The sequence below is a fragment of the Bombyx mori genome, chromosome 15 (assembly GCF_030269925.1).
Source record: "Bombyx mori chromosome 15, ASM3026992v2".
Taxonomy (NCBI): Eukaryota; Metazoa; Arthropoda; class Insecta; order Lepidoptera; family Bombycidae; genus Bombyx; species Bombyx mori.
In genome coordinates this window covers 1,850,684-1,869,365 of record NC_085121.1, presented here as the reverse complement: position 1 = coordinate 1,869,365, position 18,682 = coordinate 1,850,684, and the positions used below count along the sequence as shown (strand labels likewise).

The following is an 18,682-nucleotide window of genomic DNA, read 5'->3' as shown; positions in this document are numbered from 1 at the left end:
TTCGTGTTCCTCTGAGCTGGTGATATAACCGAATAGATTGACGGACCGAATATTGTATATCCATAAAATCAAAATACATTTAATTTTGCTTTACAGCAGAAACAAATAGAGATAATCCCTAAGAGTGCGAGCTCTTAAAATTCCCTACCGCCCCTTAGATATCAATAATATCAATAGATATCAATATTTAGAGTTAAGGGATAAGGTAGAGGTAAGGAAAATATAAATATAAAATGTTTTTGTGTGTCATAGATGAATATGAAAGTTTCTGATATAAATATAGCTCCAGCGACCATTTAAAAACGGATTACTACGAATACGATTTGAATGTTTTTCTCGATTTGCACACTTTTCTACGTGCGTATTAATATGATACGTGGAAAAGTGTGGCATAATCATAATCGTTTTTTGTTTGCTAATTATAGCATAAAATATAAACATTCTGGCTAGAAATCGTATGAACTACAATGATAGTATGAATGTTTATTAAAGACAGGGAAATTAAGTTTATCTTCCAATGTAGTAGAACTGCAGTATCTACATGATGCGTTTGACAATACACGATGTGTATTGTCAAACGGGAACCAACAAGTAAAAACCAGTAAATAATTATTTAAGATTACATTCGCAGGTTTCATTTTAATGCACAATATCTCATCATATAAATTGCTCGTCAAGTAATGTTACGTAAATTTTTTATTTAATTTTTTAACTCTCGAGTTAGTTATGTTTTATTTTTTAAATCCACACATTAGACAAGAAGGACCCTTTTGTTATTGTGCCGCAATTTCAAGTAAGTAGTATCCCTGCAACCTTGCAAGAGTATTGGGATACTTGGGGTCGATATTTCGAGCGATTTCCAATTTCCGAGTCATTTGAAGGACAAAGCCAAGTTGACGTCAATAATGCTGGGAGTGCTCAATAAAGTGAAGCAGTAATTCACGCCTGGACGAAGAATTATGCTTTATAAAGTCCAGATCTGGCCTCGCGTGGAGTACTACTCCCACCTCTTTGCCGGGGGTCCAAAATACCAGCTACTTCCATTTGACTCCATGCAGAAGAGAACCGTTCGGATTGTCGCTAACCCCATTTTGACGGATCGTTTGGAACCTCTGGGTCTGCGGAGGGACTTCGGCTCCCTCTGTATTTTGTTCCGAATTGGGGAGTAGGGACATGGGGTGTGGTCTGGGAAATTGTTTGAGGTGATATTTCGTTTTTACAATAGCACCACCCGCCACTGGTGTCGAGTTCATCCATATTACCTGAAGCAACTGCGGTCACCCACAGTGCGTTTTCAGAGATCTTTTTTGTCACCGACCATCCGGATTTGGTATATGAGCTCCCCTGCATGGTTTTTCCCGAGCGCTATGATATATCCGTCTTCAAACGAGGCGTGTGGAGAGTATGAAACGGTAGTTAGCGGCTTGGCTTTGCTCCTGGCATTGCTGACGTTCATGAGCGACGGTTACCGCTCACCATCAGGTGAGCCGTATACTCGTCCACCGACACGGGCAATAAATAAATAAAAACTTATATGTAGTTGTAAAGTCATTTTCTATGGCTTAGTTTAAAAAAAATATCTGTCTGATCTGTCAATTCTTTAATATTAAGTGTTTTATCTATGCTGTCAATCTGCTAGTTATTCACTCATTCAAATATCTATTTTTGCTCGCGTATTTATGGCGTATTTATCGCATTTTGTTTGTCGTAATTGTTGGTGATCAAAAATTTAAGGATTTATTTGGAATTTCCGGGAATAACGACTCAATAAAGATATAAAATCTGGAAATATTTTTCATCTGACGTGATTAATACAATTGTTGTAAATTAAGATTGTAAACAATGCAGTGAAAAGTCCTAATGAATTTCTTTGAAAACGAAATGACATGAACTAAATATTTTGTTGGTCCACCCTAATGAAATGTACAGATAAGTGTATTTGTTTTCAAATATGATGCAGTCATCATCAGAAGGATGCATGAACATCGCCGAACTGGCTAATCAGTTGCGGCGTGAAAAAATATTCATAAATACCGAGAGGCAGCTGTTACAGAAGTTGAACGAAGATGTGGAGAACCGGGCAGTGGAGTTGTTACAGGTGTCGTGGATCTGCTCGCAACAGCGTCAGAACCTCACAAACCTGATATCACGATCTGAGGTGGAATCTATAGCCGCCTGTCAACGAGCCAGTGCTTTAGAAAGAACCACATTTATCGATGTTTACAAAGTCCTCAAGTACAAGGTAAGAAATAACATCACATGACTTAATTTTATATATTTCCACAATTTAATCAATGTGAATTTATTCATATTCAATGTATGTATTGCAAGTATGCAACTATAATAATCCTAGATCCTCATTGTAAAATATTTCTGTATAACAAGAATAAATTAATTGTACAAGAATCCAACGATATAATAATGGCAACTTATTTATATGTTTTTTCTAAAAAACAGCTATAATACACACGATAATTTTTTTGTAGCATGCATGGTATCCACCCACTTTAATGCAACAAGTGACGTATAGATAGTAAATGTTGTTAATATGTGTGACATAATGTGACAAACATTGCTCAATTTGTCATACTTACATCGCTTAAAATTTTCAAAGCTAACTATTTAAGAACATTTTTAAAACATTACTATTTATTGAGATGAACTTCTTAGTAATCTATAGATTCACCATGCGATTGCTGAGTAAATCATGTTACAGAGAGAGGAATTTATATAAAAAATGTTAGTGGACTTGTAAATCTGGTGTAGGTTTAAGGAGCCTGTAGGTATAACAACGGAGGGAAAGATCTTACACTGAGCGGGTGATATTGCTTGGTAGACTGACGGTCTGAATGTTGTTGTTGGGAACTTGTATCTATGCAAGCTTATCTTGAAAATGTTGTAAGCGAGATTCAAGAATTTGTCAAATTAAAGAGTAGAATTTATAGAAGTTGAGAAATGCTCAATATAATAATGACCTTTATATTTCAGTGAACATTGAACAAGGTCACCATTTATTATAGAGAGTTGCAATTGTGTTAGTCATAATGTTCAGAACAATAGAGGTGATAATTTGTTTGTTTCTGTTTCAAACATGAATCTGTTAAATTAAAAGCTACAATATGAGAGGTGTATAACAGAAATTGAAAAATCTGTTATATACAATGAAAATAAATGTGATTTAAAATAACAATTATTGGTATTAAAGTTTAAAATCGCTGCACAATTTTTTTCTAAATTTGTTTACTAATGTTAATTGTTTGAATCCATAATGCCACCTGAGACAATCTGTGAAAATAATTAATTAATATCATCTAAAATCAATCATTATGTTTGAGTGAAATATTTATGAAATTGTGTATTGCTAAATGTTTTAATTTTTTTATATTTTAGTATTTCAATACCTTTTGGACATCTTTTCATATTTTTTTTCTCTATTGCAGGAAGCTTTAGCACTTGGCGAGCTCCTTGGATGGCTCCGAGATTCGCCGCACCTTGTTGCACTTTGCCTCTTACTAGGAGAAGAACATATGCCTCAGTCGCTGCCCTCGGCTTTAGTTGCTGGTTTATATGGAAGTTGTAGACTAGCTAGTGACCGTACAAGATTATTAGCTGTCATAAAATCGTTGATTAAGCATCAGCTGGTCACTTCCAATGATCCTAGAAAGTAAGTATAGAAATTTTGAGAACAGAAGTGTACATATTGATTAATGAAATGTGCTGAATTCCAATTATAATTTTTTTTTTTTTTTTTTTTTTTTTTTTGTTGGGCGGTACTTGTGAAGTAGGTTGTGATTAAAAGTGCTCTCAGTTAAATACATTTTTAAAATAGTAAATCAGTTTAATTTTAAAGTGTAATGATATATATGCATAGACTGTAACACTTTTAACCTGCCGGCAGTGATTCCACTGGATAAAAACACTACAGAACATTTTTTTATTTTTTATTTATTAAACTTCACAATCTCACAATGGAAGGTATTCAGCAGTCCATGGCACAATTGACTGATATATTCAACAAGAAATTTGCAGAATTTGAGGTAAGACAGCAGAAACTGAGCGCTCCCTCCACTTCAACACTCTCCACACTGGAAGAAGAGTTTCTTGCTTTTAAAACTTTCACTCTGAATGCGCTTCGTGCACTACAGACTCAAGTGGAGCTCATTTCACTTGAAAATGATCGCCTAGAAATGCACTCAAGGAGAAAAATTCTTCTGATACACGGTGTTCCTGAACAACAGAAAGAGGACACTTTAGCTACAGTTGTCGAAACCATTGTCAGTAAATTGAAACTTATGGACTTTAATACATCTAACATTTCCCGGTGTCACAGAATGGGTAAAACATTTACTCCAGAAAGATGCGAATGCGATGCGATGAAGCTATGCGACATGAACCTGCGTTCTAAGGTTTGGGCTGCCAAGACTTCACTCAAGGGCTCAGGAATAACACTCTCCGAGTTCTTGACTAAAAGACGTCATGATATTTTTATGTCTGCACGTCAACGCTTCGGAGTAACCAGGTGCTGGACTCGGGACGGCTGCGTTTACGTTCAGGGATCGGATGGGGTGCGACATCGTGTCGAAGTGATGTCTGATCTGGATGCTCTTGCCAAGACGACTATGCCGGAAGATGCTGCTCAAAAGAGGGCACAAACCGGCAAGGACACAAAGGAGTCTGCAGCTGCGACCAGACCAAAACGTGTGGCTGCGAACAAGAAGTAGTGTTCGTTCTCGGTGTCATTCACTGCTTCTTTATTTGTTACCCACTGCAATTGTCTGTCCATTATTGTCATTGTCCAAATTTAGTAATAACTGATGTAGAATGTAGTTTAGAATTTAGTTAAAATATTATTTTTATTAAGTAGGTAAATACTCAAAGTTATTGTATTTTTGACTGTTGACATTACTTGTCATTAGTAGTTGTTGTTTTTGTATAAGGCTATGGAAGCTGCCATACAGCCACTCTGTTTATATGTTATTTGTTACGTTTTGTTTTTGCTGTTACATTATTCTTACGTTCTATTAATGTGTTAACAACTTTTTAAGTTTCCTTTTATTTTTAATTACCTATTAGTGTTATAATTAGTTATTTTTAATAATTTTGTGTTAATAATTTTTTTTTTTTTTTTTTGTATTTGTTTTGTTTTCATTTATAAATAGTTTATTTTATTTTATTCTACATCAGTTCGTAATTTACAATTGCACTTCATGTTGTATTTGGCAAATGCAATGCACATGGTAAAATTTGTTTCTGTCTTGTTTAAGTTTTAATTTTTAAGTTTTCTCTTCGTATCAGACGCCGGCAGGTTGAGTAAATGTATTTATTTTTTGTTTATTATTATTGTTTATATATATATATATATATTATTGTTAGTGTTATATATATTTTTGTTACTTATTTGTGTTTATAATAGGTATTATCTTTATGACTGATATGTTGAATTGTAGTGATAGTAGTGACTATTTATCTATTACTTCATCCAGTAGCGGTAGTGAAGATAGCTTCTTGAGTATCCCTTCCCTCGCAGAAACGTTGGACTCTAATTTCTCCGATGTACCTAGGAATCTGAATGTAGTTCACATAAATGCGCAGAGCATTCCGGCTCATTTCTCTGATATGCTGGTATCTTTTGATATAAAAAACATCCATGCTGTATTAGTCTCCGAGTCTTGGCTTAAACCGTCTCTTCCTTCTATCTCGTATTCTTTACCCGGCTTCAACCTAATTCGCAATGATAGAATCGGCAAAGGCGGCGGTGGTGTTGCCATATATTTACGCTCCCATATACCATATACTATCATTAGCGCCTCCGACCAATCACCCTTGCCGAATGTCAGCGAGCACTTGTTCATTGAAGTCGGTCTAACACATGCTAAAATCTTACTTGGAGTCTTTTATAGCCCATCTCTTCACATTAATTATTTTTCTTCTTTTGAAAAGGTCTTGGAAGACCTACTTCCTTGCTATGAGCACACCATAATTATGGGTGACTTCAATACCTGCCTTCTTAAACGTGATCATCGTTCTTCTTCCTTAGAAAGCATTATCACGTCGAGCAACATGCACATTCTCCCACTTAGCGCTACCCACCATTTTCCAAATTCTTCCCCATCCCTGCTTGATCTCATCTTAGTTTCTTCCCTAGAGCATGTTGCCAGGCACGGACAATGCTCAGCTGACTCTTTTTCCTACCATCATCTGATTTTCTTATCCTACAAAATTCGGCCTCCTAAACGTAAACCTACCGTTATTCTGCAACGCAATTTTGGTAGAATGGACATGGATGCATTTGTTGCGGATGCCAAAACTGTAGATTGGGAGCCTGTGATGGCGGCTAGCTCAATCGATGACCAAGTGGCAATATTTAATTCACTAATGATCAGTTTATATGACATCCATGCTCCCTTAAGGGCGATAAAAATTAAACATCAGCCGGCGCCTTGGATCACTGACCATATTAGAGATCTGAAGAGGAGGAAGTCTGCGGCTAAGACTAAGTATAAGTTGCGCCCAACCGAGTTTAACCGAACACGTTATGTTAAGATCAGAAATCGTTGCAATATGGTGTGTAGAGACGCTCAAAGACGTCACATTCATGATTCCGTTAAAGTTGAAGATCCAGCAAAAGTCTGGAAATTTCTAAGGTCATTAGGAGTTGGTAAATCTCGTCAAGAGTGTAATTCTACAAACGTTAACATTGATCAGATGAACATTTTCTTTACTTCTTCGTCTTTATTAGATGACGTTGTTAAGTCATCTACCATTAATTCTCTTTCTAACATTACCGCTCCTGACCATTCTTCTTTTAAATTTCGTCAATTCACAGCTTGTGATGTTCGAAGGAGTATCCTTTCTATAGCGTCCAATGCTATCGGAACAGATAGTATAAGTCGTAATATGGTCATCCCATTAGTTGATATCCTGCTTCCTATTCTTTGCCACATCCTTAATTATTCAATTTCCAACTGTGTGTTTCCTTCTGTTTGGAAAGAAGCACAGATAATACCTCTGCCAAAAAAACCTAACCCTAAATCCTTTTCCGACTATCGACCTATATCCATTCTTCCTTTCCTATCTAAAGTCCTCGAACGCCTTATCCATAACCAGTTGAGTTCGTTCCTTAATAGTCATGATCTCCTGAACCCCTTTCAGTCCGGTTTTCGTCCTGGCCATAGTACAGTCACTGCTCTGGTAAAAATCACCGACGACATACGCCTGGGTATGGAAAACGGTCAGTTAACTGTGTTGACACTGCTGGACTTCAGCAATGCATTCAATACGGTTGATTTTGACATACTACTTGCCGTTCTTCGCTCCTTCAACATATCTCCAACTGTGATTGAATGGTTTCGTAATTACCTGTACGGACGCCGACAGTGTGTTCGCCTTGGTGAATCGATTTCATCTTGGTGTAATACATCTGCCGGAGTGCCTCAGGGTGGCGTTTTATCTCCTCTTTTGTTTTCTCTTTTCATTAATTCAATATCTTGTAATCTCACTTCGTCCTACCACCTTTATGCAGACGATCTTCAGCTGTATTGTCAAGCTCCACTTCCTCAGTTACATGATGCTATTCGAACTATGGATAGCGACTTACGCGTCTTATCTGAGTGGAGTAACGCGTACGGCCTTAAACTGAATCCAACAAAAACGCAGTGTATAATTGTTGGCAGCCAAAGGACATGCAGTAAGATAGAGTGGACACATCTGCCCCAATTGTCTCTTGACGGGATAACCATCCCGTTTAGTGACACCGTTAAAAATCTTGGTGTTATCATTGACCGCAGTTTGTCATGGGGACCACAACTGGTGTCAGTCAGTCGCAAACTATTTTCCTCTGCAGGTTCCTTACGTAGGTTGCGTAATTTTCTTCCAACATCTACTAAAATTGCACTTGCACAGTCTCTTTTACTCCCCATTATTGATTATGCCGACGCCAGCTATCTTGATCTAACCGAGGCCCAGCTAAATAAACTTGAGCGGCTTCAAAATTTTATCATAAGGTTTATATTTGGTTTACGCAAATATGACCACGTCTCTGAGTATCGAGTTAAGCTCAAGTGGCTTCCTATTCGTTATCGCCGGAATGTTCATATATTGTCTCTTCTTTACAGTGTCCTGTTTAATTCCTCGTCCCCGCGCTACCTTCAGGAACGTTTTGATTTCCTACATACTGCAAGCTCTCATTCACTCAGGTCATCGGAGAATTTAATGCTGAAGTTTCCGGCTCACGGGACGTCATTTTATGACCATTCCTTTGCGGTTGAAGCTGTCCGTTTATGGAATGCGTTACCTTTAAGCGTTAAACAATCGTCCTCGCCGGAAATTTTCAAGTCCAGATTGAAATCGCACTACTTTGCTTCTATGATATAGCTGTATAAGTTTCTACTTCTTTTGTATTTTATCTTGTATATTTTTAGTATTTATTTGTATTTAATCGTATGTAAGTTTATCTTATATGGTATTTATTTTTCACATGTGTATTTAAGTATATATTTTTATGTAAGTTTATTAAGATATAGCACCGTCCAGTTAACTTATTCCTCTCCCTGCAAGGTTGCCTGGAAGAGATCGCTTTCAGCGATAAGGCCGCCGATTTATATACCGACTTTTGTTTTATTACTTTACTGTGTACATATTAAGGTGTTATATAAATAAAGAGTTATTATTATTATAATATAAATCATAAGAGACTGGCTACAGTACAAGCCTTTGCTTTTTTAGTGGACAATCAATGTATTAGAGTTAGAGTCTTGGAGGTAACGGTATTAGAAATATATATTAGGCTATACAAAGGGATAGGACAAGACATTTGAATTGTAAATTGATGATCTCCAGTAATCACTTATTAAAGACATTGAGTTGCTCACATCAACTAATGAAAATTTAAAAAATTAAATGGTTTTTTTTAATTAAGTACGCCTTTAGAGCTGCTTATAACTATCATGCTTTCACTACTTGAAGAGTTTCCAAGAAAGTCTGGGTTTTGCTCTTTTTCAACTGTGAATGTACATGATGAAAAAAATAACAAAATACTCATTCAATAGATTTAATAAGGATGACTTGAATTAGAAGAAACAGGTCCACACTGTCTAGCACTGGCATTGCTTAGTACTATTTGCAAGTATCTGGATTGTGCAGTGTTCCTGCATCTTGGAAGAACAATGCAAAATAGCCACAAATTAAGAACATCAATTTGCACAGAACTGTCCGTTTATTGTATTGCATGGGCAAATTTTTGTTTAAAATTTTAAGTTTAAATAGTGTTCATTGCCACAGTCTTGTAGATATGAACGGATTACAGAATCTATCAGGCCAGAAAACCAGATTACTTGCTGGGGAAATAGGCTAAACTATGGCATCAATCTTTGTGAGATCACTATACTCCTTTTAGATGACAAATGGATCTATCTATCTATGAATGCTAACAATAATATTTCTCTTGGTCTTATTGCATTTGTGGACATTTTTCAGGTTATTCAGAACAGGCAAATGTGCCCTCGCATCTTTGTATGCGGTTTTTCGGGATGGCCACACTCCTGCGCGTCAATTCCTTATCGCGATGTTACAGGGACCAGTGATGACTGTACTGCAAGAGGACGAATTCTTCCTTGATATTGACCCAGACAAATCTATGGAAAGGTAACATTTTTTTTTTATCTCAGCTAATCTAACTCAAGGCCTAAAAAATGACAGCCCTTCTCAATGAACTCCATAAACATACACTTTCTAATTAAAAAAACACAATTTAATATTTAATGATTTTAAACGACACTAAGTTCTGATATTTGGGAATCCTGGGCAGGATATTAGATCAAAGTAATAAGATTATTGCATTGGTATCGATCCTCCATGCATGTACATATGTATTTTCAATTTATTCCATTCTCTTGACTATGGTGAAAATTACATTTAAAGATTCCGTTATATAGATGAAGGTTCTAAAAATTCTGAATGGTCAATTGGATTATGTATATCTTACTTACAATATGCTCCATTCATAAACAATTTTAATTCAAATCTTCGAAATTTACTGCTGTCATTTTCATGTGGACAAGACTCTAAGGAATGTATGGGTACGTTTTGGCAGAATAATGCTGTGCTATAAACCCTTGCCGATTAGGGATTTAGATATCCTAAACTGATAACACACATCCGACTGTGTACTTCTTCTTCTTCCTAGTCGTACACTCTTGACAGTGTGGTCATGGTCATGCATCAGTCGGATCCTGCGATACCGATGCGACATGCAAGAGCAATCATGTGTGTGTGTGTACTAAACAACACTTAACTTTAATTACTTGAACATTACATTGCTCCCCATATATTTCCAGGTTTTCATCATCGGACCGTCTGAAAAAGTTCGGCCCACCGAACAGCGCGGAATACGCAGCCAAGGTGACCCGCTACCGGAAATGGACCGTGCAGTCGCTGTACAACCTCACCACCAAGTTCATCATATCGATGAAAGAACACTGGTCGAACTTCCCGACGACCATCGCGTGGATCATACAGCAAATTGTACATTTACTGAAGCAACATTCCAGGTATTTATTTAATTTACTAGTGGTATAGTAAACACCTACACAAATGTTCACGATTGACTTCCACGGTGGAGGAATAACATCGTGTAATAAAAATCTAAACCTGCAAAATTATAATTTGCGTAATTACTGGTGGTAGGACCTCTTGTGAGTCCGCGCGGGTAGGTACCACTACCCTGCCTATTTCTGCCGTGAATCAGTAATACGTTTCGGTTCGAAGGGTGGGGCGTCCGTTGTAACTATACTTAGGTAGACTGTGATTTCTTCCGCCTATCTAAGCAATAAAAAAAAACCATCATGTCCTGCCAAAAAATTTACTAATGCCAATAAATGCCCGTGACGCATTAGCTAATGTTCAATTGACCCTAAAAAACCGCGTGTTTTGTTTTGCAGAGTATCAGATCGCGAACTGCACGCCCTCTGTACTGACCTCGTGTTGAACCACCTGATATGTCCCGCGATCATGAACCCCGAGGCGCACGGCGTGCTGGAGGTGCCCGTCTCGTACATCGCGAGGTCCAACCTTATACAGATCGCGCAGATCATTCAGATGCTCTGTCTGGCTAAGTACCAGGACGTGCGTATCACTATACGTCTTATTATTGTAACATAAAACCATCAGTAGAACACTCGTTCGGCAACGCTGGTATAGTCCTCGTAAGGCTACCAGCATAGGTAGGAAAAAAAAGAACAGTTTATTTCCTTCCTCTTGCTCTTATATGAAGTAAATATCATACTGGCAGTAGAGCATTTTATTTGAACTGCATGCAAACACAACATTATAAACTGCATATTTTGGTTGCGAAGCCAAAAAGTTAAAAAAAATATTGTATCTTTCTAAACGGAAATTTAGATGGGACAATCGTTATGAAATACGCCGAATTTAAACGTCAAGTGTGCCGTGAGCTCAATAGTTAATGTCAATCAACTGATCTTAGTCAACCCATTACCACATTACTTGTTCCAGGTGGATCCGAAGCTGCGCGACCTATACATGAAGTTCGAGCGCACGTCCGTGTGGACGCTGGTGGAGAGCGTGAGCGGCGAGGAGTACAGCGGCGCGCCCCCCGCCTCGCCGCACCCCCCGCTGCACCCGCACCCGCGCACGCCGCGCGCCCTGCTCGCGCCCGCAGATGCGCACCTGCTGGTACTACACGCACGCACTACACACGCTAACGGCACGGCGACCTACCTGCTGTGTCGTGAGCTCGTGTCTTGTAGGTGGCGACGCACTCCGATGTCAATGAGCACCTGCTACGTCTTGACGTCAGGAGCCCTTGCACGGAACTGGCCACCTACCGTACAAAACTCATAAACATGCATAAACAAACATTTGAGAATCGGGTCTTCACTACATAGTATAAAACAAAGTCGCTTTCTCTGTCCCTATATCCCTATGTATGCTTAAATCTGTAAAACTACGCAACGGATTTTGATGCGGTTTTTGAAGTGAAACTTCTTTAGGCGCATGAAGGTAAAATTTTTACAGAACGTCACGCAGGTATGCAACGGAAGTGACATCAAATTACTATTGAAATTAAGTACTTGTCAAATGTCAGTAGTAGTAGTTGTTGTATTTTTCCTGGAAAGGCAAGTGTATCATACCATACAGCCTAATATTTTATAAATTTTTTTGTGAAAAATGTTAATAGGAATTGAAATGAAATGAAAAGAATTTGGAACATTAATCAAATAGCATGAAATTAAATTAGTCAATTCAATTGGCAAAATATTAGTCATTTACAATTTAGAAATCTAAACATAATGTGACTGTCAACACTGAGGTTTGAGATTGACATTTGGCAGACTTTTGGCGGGAACATAATATCTTCCTTTTTCCCTTCCTCTAAGTCTCGGAAATCTAAAGTTTTAGATTTGTATAATCAAAAGCAAGACTTATAAATTAAGTTCGCCAAAAAAGTTTCACTTCTGACATGTGTACTTTGTACGCACGCACTTTTTTTTTAATAGATAGAGTGATTGAAGAGGAAGGTTTATATGTATAATAACCTCCATTAAATAGTGGAGAAATCAATAATAAATTACAGTTTCCGAAGCGAAGCGAGGGCGGGTCGCTAGTAACTAATAAAATCTGTAGTTGAGCAGACGACGTAAATTTTCAAATGAATCTCCTTAGTCGCCTTTCACGACACCCACGAAAAGAGTTGGAGGGGAGGTGCTATTCTCGACGCCACACACTTTATTTTTGTACGCTTTATATTAATTAGCTTCACTTGTATGTATGTTTGTAACTGACTCCTTTAGACGCAATGTTGACTCGTTTTAAACGGCCAGATTTCATTCAAACGTGTAGATTTATTGAGGACCGATGACAATTCAATATTAAAAAAAATATATAGAAAAAAAAAATTGAAAAAATTTAAATTCAACAAAAAAATAGAAAATAAATTTGCATGGGGTGCATGGTATTATTAGTTATAAATATTTTTCTGACAGATAAGAGTAGAAGAATTATTATTTCTCTTAAAAAGCACCCCACGCTTTTTTTACAATAAAATATATATTGTTTTACACTATTTTCAATTTAAATTTATTAAAATTTATTTTCTATTTTTTAGTTGAATTTTATATAAAGCGTGTGTTTTTAGTTTTTTTAAACTATTCTTTATTATAATAGTCCAAGTGCTATTTTCGTTTACAGATAATGTTCTTAAAACGTATATCGTCGAAATTGAACAATAACATGCCATCGACGCCGTCCGACGAGCAGCCCGGGAACTCCGCGACGGTCGCCGAGGCTGTCTTCAGGTAAATACCATGACACAGCATCTGTCAACAGCAACAATAGTACTAACTTTTTCGGTCACAACCAAGATGGGATAGAGTCAATAGGATAAGGTGGAGGAAATTAGGTCACTAATAATAATATATCTGATCAAATCAAGTCTGCTTTGGGGGAACCTTTTCATGAGCTATGGCCATCTTTTTTTTCTTCTCTTTATTGCTTAGATGGGTGGACGAGCTCATAGCCCACCTGGTGTTAAGTGATTACTGGAGCCCACAGACATCCACCACGTAAATGCGCCACCCACTTTGAGAATAAGTTCTAAGGCCTCAAGTATAGTTACAGTGACCGCCCCACCCTTCAAACCGAAACGCATCCAGAAATAGGCGGGGTGGTGGTACCTACCCGTGCGGACTCACAAGAGGTCCTACCACCAGTAATAAAACGTCGCAAAACTTATCAGAAAATATCCGCCATTCGAGACTGATAGAAACCAAGATGGGTGGCGCATTTGCGTTGTAGATGTCTATGGGCTCCAGTGACCACTCAATACCAGGTGGGCTGCGAGCTCGTCCATACATATAAGCAATAAAAAATATATAAAAAAACCTGTCAGCGACGCACTCCACCAAGCTACAAAACGGGATCGATGGAGACAGCCAGTTGACGGAATCGGACGGAGTCACGATCCTCAGCAGTGAGGGACTGATCGAAGAGAGAGAGTTTTGGGAGATATACGACAAAGGGAAGATCTTCCACCGAGCGGGTGATATTTGCTCGGTAGAGCGACGGTCCGAATGTTGTTGTTCGGAATTTGTATATATGCGAGCTTATCTTGAAAATGTCGTAAGCGAGATTCAGGCATCTTTCAAATATCTTGCGTTGTATGATGGCTACCCGCCACAAGAGAAAGCCTTTCAAGCTTATTCTTCCGTTTGTTAATGAGTTGTGTGCACGTTGTTCAGCTCGTCGAGCAGCGAGTGCTCGTGGGGCGGGGAGGCGTCCGCGTCGCGCCTGGCCGCGCTGCTGCAGACCATGGAGCCCAACTACAGGAGCAGACTCCACGACCTGCTCAAGAAAATGCCTGATCTATCTAAATACAAGTTAATATTTTATATTCATTTATTAATCGCCTTTGTAGCCAGATGGTTAAGGCCCACCAGATCAGGAGTGATTACCGTCGCCCATGAACCTCAGTAATGCTAGCACGGCCAAGTCGTGGCTACATTCTATTATTTTTTTTATTATCCTTGTAGGCAGACGAGCATAAGGCCCACCTGATGGTGAGTGGTTACCGTCGCCCATGGACTTCAGCAATGCCAGGGGCAGAGCCAAGCCGCGGCCTACCGCATAATATTCTCCACAAGCCTCTTTTAAAGAAGGACATGTCATAGCGCTCGGGAAACACCGTGGAGGGGAACTCATTCCGTAGCCGGATGATACGTGGCATTCATCTAAACCCTTATAAAGTGTGAACAAATTGATGTCTAATGTTACTTTCGTAAGACGTTACACAAATAAAGTTTTTTAAACATTTTTTTGTTTATGTTATGTTATCAGTTAATCTTATCTTAAACAAAATTTCCAAACGAACGACGAAACTTTTTAGGCAAACCTCGCCGCTAGAAGCCAAAGACACCCTCGAGAACGGTCACCCGAAGAAAGGTATACTCGCTAAAGTTCCGAAGCCCCGCCTGCCTCGCTCCGGCAGCTCCAACTCCTCGCTGGCCGACGAGAGGTCGACGAACGGGTCGTGCGACAGGGAGGAGGTCGGCGACGGTCCAGAGGTCTGGATGATACGGCTGGCCAACACCGAGGAGCACGAGTACATCGGTGAGTTCCATCCATACCATATACAGGGTGTGCAGAAATCGTCTCCAAAAACGACATACCATATACAGGGTGTGCAGAAATCGTTTCCAAAAATGATTCTACTAATGATTTACTGGTGGTAGGACCTCTTGTGAGTTATTGGTGGTAGGACCTCTTGTGAGTCCGCACGGGTAGGTACCACCGCCCTGCCTATTTCTGCCGTGAAGCAGTAATGCGTTTCGGTTTGAAGGGTGGGGCAGCCGTTGCAACTAAACTTGAGACCTTAGAACTTATATCTCAAGGTGGGTGGCGCATTTACGTTGTGGATGTCCATGGGCTCCAATAACCACTTAACACCAGTTGGGCTGTGAGCTCGTCCACTCATCTAAGCAATAAAATAAAAAAAAATCTAATAAGAAAAGCTTATCACTTTAAACTGCTGATTTACGCTGCTGAATTTCGTCTTTAGTACTCTGTAACACTCTTAAGCTTTAGGTAAATAATCAATTAAAAAAGTTAAACTGTAAGTTTGAAAATTTTTCTCTTATACATGTTGGATAATTTCCACGAATGATGGGTAACCTTTTGGGAATTTTTATCGGAACATGGCAACTGTAAGAATAACTAGTTAACATTGACTTGTCAGGTCTGATACCGGAATCTAAAGTGTTGGAGTGTTACTACGGAGGGGCGGAGGGCGACGACCCCGCGCTGGTCCCGCCCCGCGCTCCTCAGCAAAAACGTACCAGGTAGGGGATTTCCTAAACAAAAACAACTGTTTTTTTCTATAAAATTAGCGGAAACTTTTTAGATTATATTACCTTTTAGCCTTTTCGATTTCCAGAAATAGTTCAGGTAGATGACTTAAATCCTAGTATTGGGAGTAATTGCCTCTAAAAAACTACTACACAAAACGCCTTATGTCGTCATTATCTCTAAGCGTGCGAAAGAGATAGCGAGCACTCTACATTAGTCTACATACAGGCTTATATATTATGTACTAGGTCACTTTATATGTGCTTCAAAGCTGATCGAGGTGATCTTTGAGCATTTTCTGTCGAGTATACTACGTAGTATCACAGACAATTTGTAGTTTGATGTGTAGATTTGGAATGTTTGGACTCGTCCGTGCCCGCACACAACAGTACCCACTGTGTTGTATAACCAGGTTCTCGGTGTCCCACGACGAGGTGTCCCTGGGCAACACGTCGGACAACTTGGAAGCCGTGTCGGAAGCCGCCTCCAACCACAGCGTCACCTCCAGCATGGAGCTCGAAACCGAAGACCAGAACGACAACCTATCTGATATGGTGCGCCTCTTTATACTCATATAAGATTAATAAGCTTCTTATATAGCTAATGTTGAATTGTTAAAATAAAAACTTTAATGTATTGCTCTGAAAGAACAAAGATTTATTTTATTAGTTTTAATCAAGTTATCTTACGTACCATATCACACTATAACACTAACCTGAAATAACAAAGAAACGACAGCTAAAGTTTATTTTATAATCTTGTAGTTATCTCAATAGAAATGAATTTTATTAAAATTTTACGAAATGTCATATTGTTACTCTGTCAAGGCTACCTTTTCGACTTTACAACACAGATGTTCCAGCACATGTCGACAGCGCATGCGTGACATAATTCAAAGAACAAGACTTTCTTTGCACTCATATCTCGATTTAATTACACTCCGTTATACTGAATGTTTTTAGTAAAAATATATTGATAGTTGCCTGACCCTGGCGGGGTGAGGGGAGCGTCGGAAGTGTACTGGTGGCTTGCTTCAGGTGTCGGCGAACGTGAGCGGGCGCGGCAGCCCCAACATCTCGGGGCGGGAGACGCCGTCGTCCCAGGTCACCGACGGCGACGCGGCCGGCGACGCGCCGCAGAGGAGGTACACTCAGCAGTGAGCGCGCCGCCACGGAGCCGCCATTCCTTGCTGGACTGGACGGACGGACTTTACAGCTTTTTTTTATTGCTTAGATGGATGGACGAGCTCACAGCCCACTTGGTGTTAAGTGGTTACTGGAGCCCATAGACATTTACAACGTAAATGCGCAACCCACCTTGAGATATAAGTTCTAAGGTCTCAAGTATAGTTACAACGGCTGCCCCAAGCTTCAAACCGAAACGCATTACTGCTTCACGGCAGAAACAGGTGGGGTGGTGGTACCTACCCGTGCGAACTCACAAGAGGTCCTACCACCAGTAAGTCGCGTCACGACACGCTTTTAATCGTTTTAAGGCGCTGCAATCATAATTAAATTTATTTTGAATTTTTGAATGTCGACATTAACATCAACCGTAACATCAGCGTAAGCCGTGAGCTCGTTCCTGTTTAAATAATAAATAAATAAAATTAATAAAGTAATAACAGTGTGTATCTAGACTTTTGTTTTTGTTCCCAGAATACCGCAAAATGTTCCACCGAGTCAAGCGGTCAACGTTCAAGCCAAACTACTGAAGCACACGAGAAACGAAATCGAAGATAAATTCTGCAAATTCGAAATCAGGGTACTTTTTACTTACACATAATAATATGTAAAATAAACGCGTCTATTTAAATAACATTTTTTTATGTTATTTGTTATTTACAAACACTAAAAGGAAAATAAAAAAAGCTTTACATTTTTCCAATTATAATGTTCTACTGTGTTACGGACACCGGGAACATATCGCACTTTTAGAATTGAAGTGGCTTGATCCAAAATTGTCTTTTTGGTTTGTCTGGTAATTGAAAATTTTTTATTTTTGGAGTTTACTCCTTTAGAATCGATTTACATATATAGGCCCGGGGTATGAAAATTATGGGGACCAAAATCGTACTAGCATGTCACACGAAATGCGTTATGCGCCTGATTGCGCATGTCATGCCGGAACCACACTGCGCTATTCGCTATTCGTTATGCGAGCTATTCGCGCGCATACGGCGAAGTGTGGAGAGTATATTCGCTAATATTCGCTTTATTCGTACGCATAACACATAAGGACGAATAGCAAATACGCGTATCCGTCGACTTGTCGGTTTTTTGACACACTTAAAAGGACACGAATAAGGCGAATATGCGCATCGACTGCCCACACTTCGGTGTGTCATTCGCTCGCTTGTGGCGGTCGTGTATCGACGTGTCTTATGACTTGTAATCATCCACAAGCGTTTTCTTTTCGGTCTTTTAGTAACTTTGTACAAGTATTGGTAAGAAACATTTAGGAAATAATAAATTGCGGCAACTCTCAACACGTCCATCGCTAAACGCAAACAAGACACATATTTGCCTTATTTGGCATAATTCAGCGCACAAGTTCGAAGTGTGGATGGCATGTTTGTTGTTTGCGCGCTTAACAAATATTTTGGCGAATACGGCGTAGTCACATAACGAATAGCGCATAACGCAGTGTGGTTCCAGCATCACACGAAATGCGCGCCGGGCTGCTGCGCCGGCAGTCCGCCACAAAGCCTCGTACTGATCGCGCGTTTCTCTCATTATTGTATTTTCATATATTTGTTAGTCGTTTGTTTTGTGTCTCGTTAATTTGTTAATAATCTGTAGTGTATCGTGTTGTCGTAATATAG

At 39.1% G+C, this 18,682-nt stretch overlaps 1 protein-coding gene and 1 long non-coding RNA gene across 2 annotated transcripts in view; one reads left to right on the top strand and one right to left on the bottom strand.

Moving 5' to 3' along the window:
* The first annotated feature begins 1,623 nt into the window (after nucleotides 1-1,623).
* LOC101742353 (receptor-mediated endocytosis protein 6 homolog) overlaps nucleotides 1,624-18,682 on the top strand; it is a 45,417-nt gene continuing 28,358 nt past the window's right edge. Inside the window, exons 1-13 of the mRNA XM_038015756.2 lie at nucleotides 1,624-2,242; nucleotides 3,441-3,664; nucleotides 9,475-9,642; nucleotides 10,335-10,547; nucleotides 10,938-11,121; nucleotides 11,512-11,691; nucleotides 13,207-13,313; nucleotides 14,256-14,393; nucleotides 14,900-15,123; nucleotides 15,749-15,851; nucleotides 16,271-16,412; nucleotides 16,896-17,002; nucleotides 17,517-17,622. Of these exons, the coding sequence (XP_037871684.1) occupies nucleotides 1,952-2,242; nucleotides 3,441-3,664; nucleotides 9,475-9,642; nucleotides 10,335-10,547; nucleotides 10,938-11,121; nucleotides 11,512-11,691; nucleotides 13,207-13,313; nucleotides 14,256-14,393; nucleotides 14,900-15,123; nucleotides 15,749-15,851; nucleotides 16,271-16,412; nucleotides 16,896-17,002; nucleotides 17,517-17,622 (2,187 nt within the window). The 5' untranslated portion in view covers nucleotides 1,624-1,951. The remainder of the gene's footprint in view (nucleotides 2,243-3,440; nucleotides 3,665-9,474; nucleotides 9,643-10,334; nucleotides 10,548-10,937; nucleotides 11,122-11,511; nucleotides 11,692-13,206; nucleotides 13,314-14,255; nucleotides 14,394-14,899; nucleotides 15,124-15,748; nucleotides 15,852-16,270; nucleotides 16,413-16,895; nucleotides 17,003-17,516; nucleotides 17,623-18,682) is intronic.
* LOC134200156 (uncharacterized) lies at nucleotides 3,926-4,359 on the bottom strand. The gene is made up of 2 exons (XR_009974947.1): nucleotides 4,307-4,359; nucleotides 3,926-4,227 (listed from the first exon to the last, which is right to left on the bottom strand). It is a non-coding gene; the product is annotated as an uncharacterized LOC134200156 (long non-coding RNA).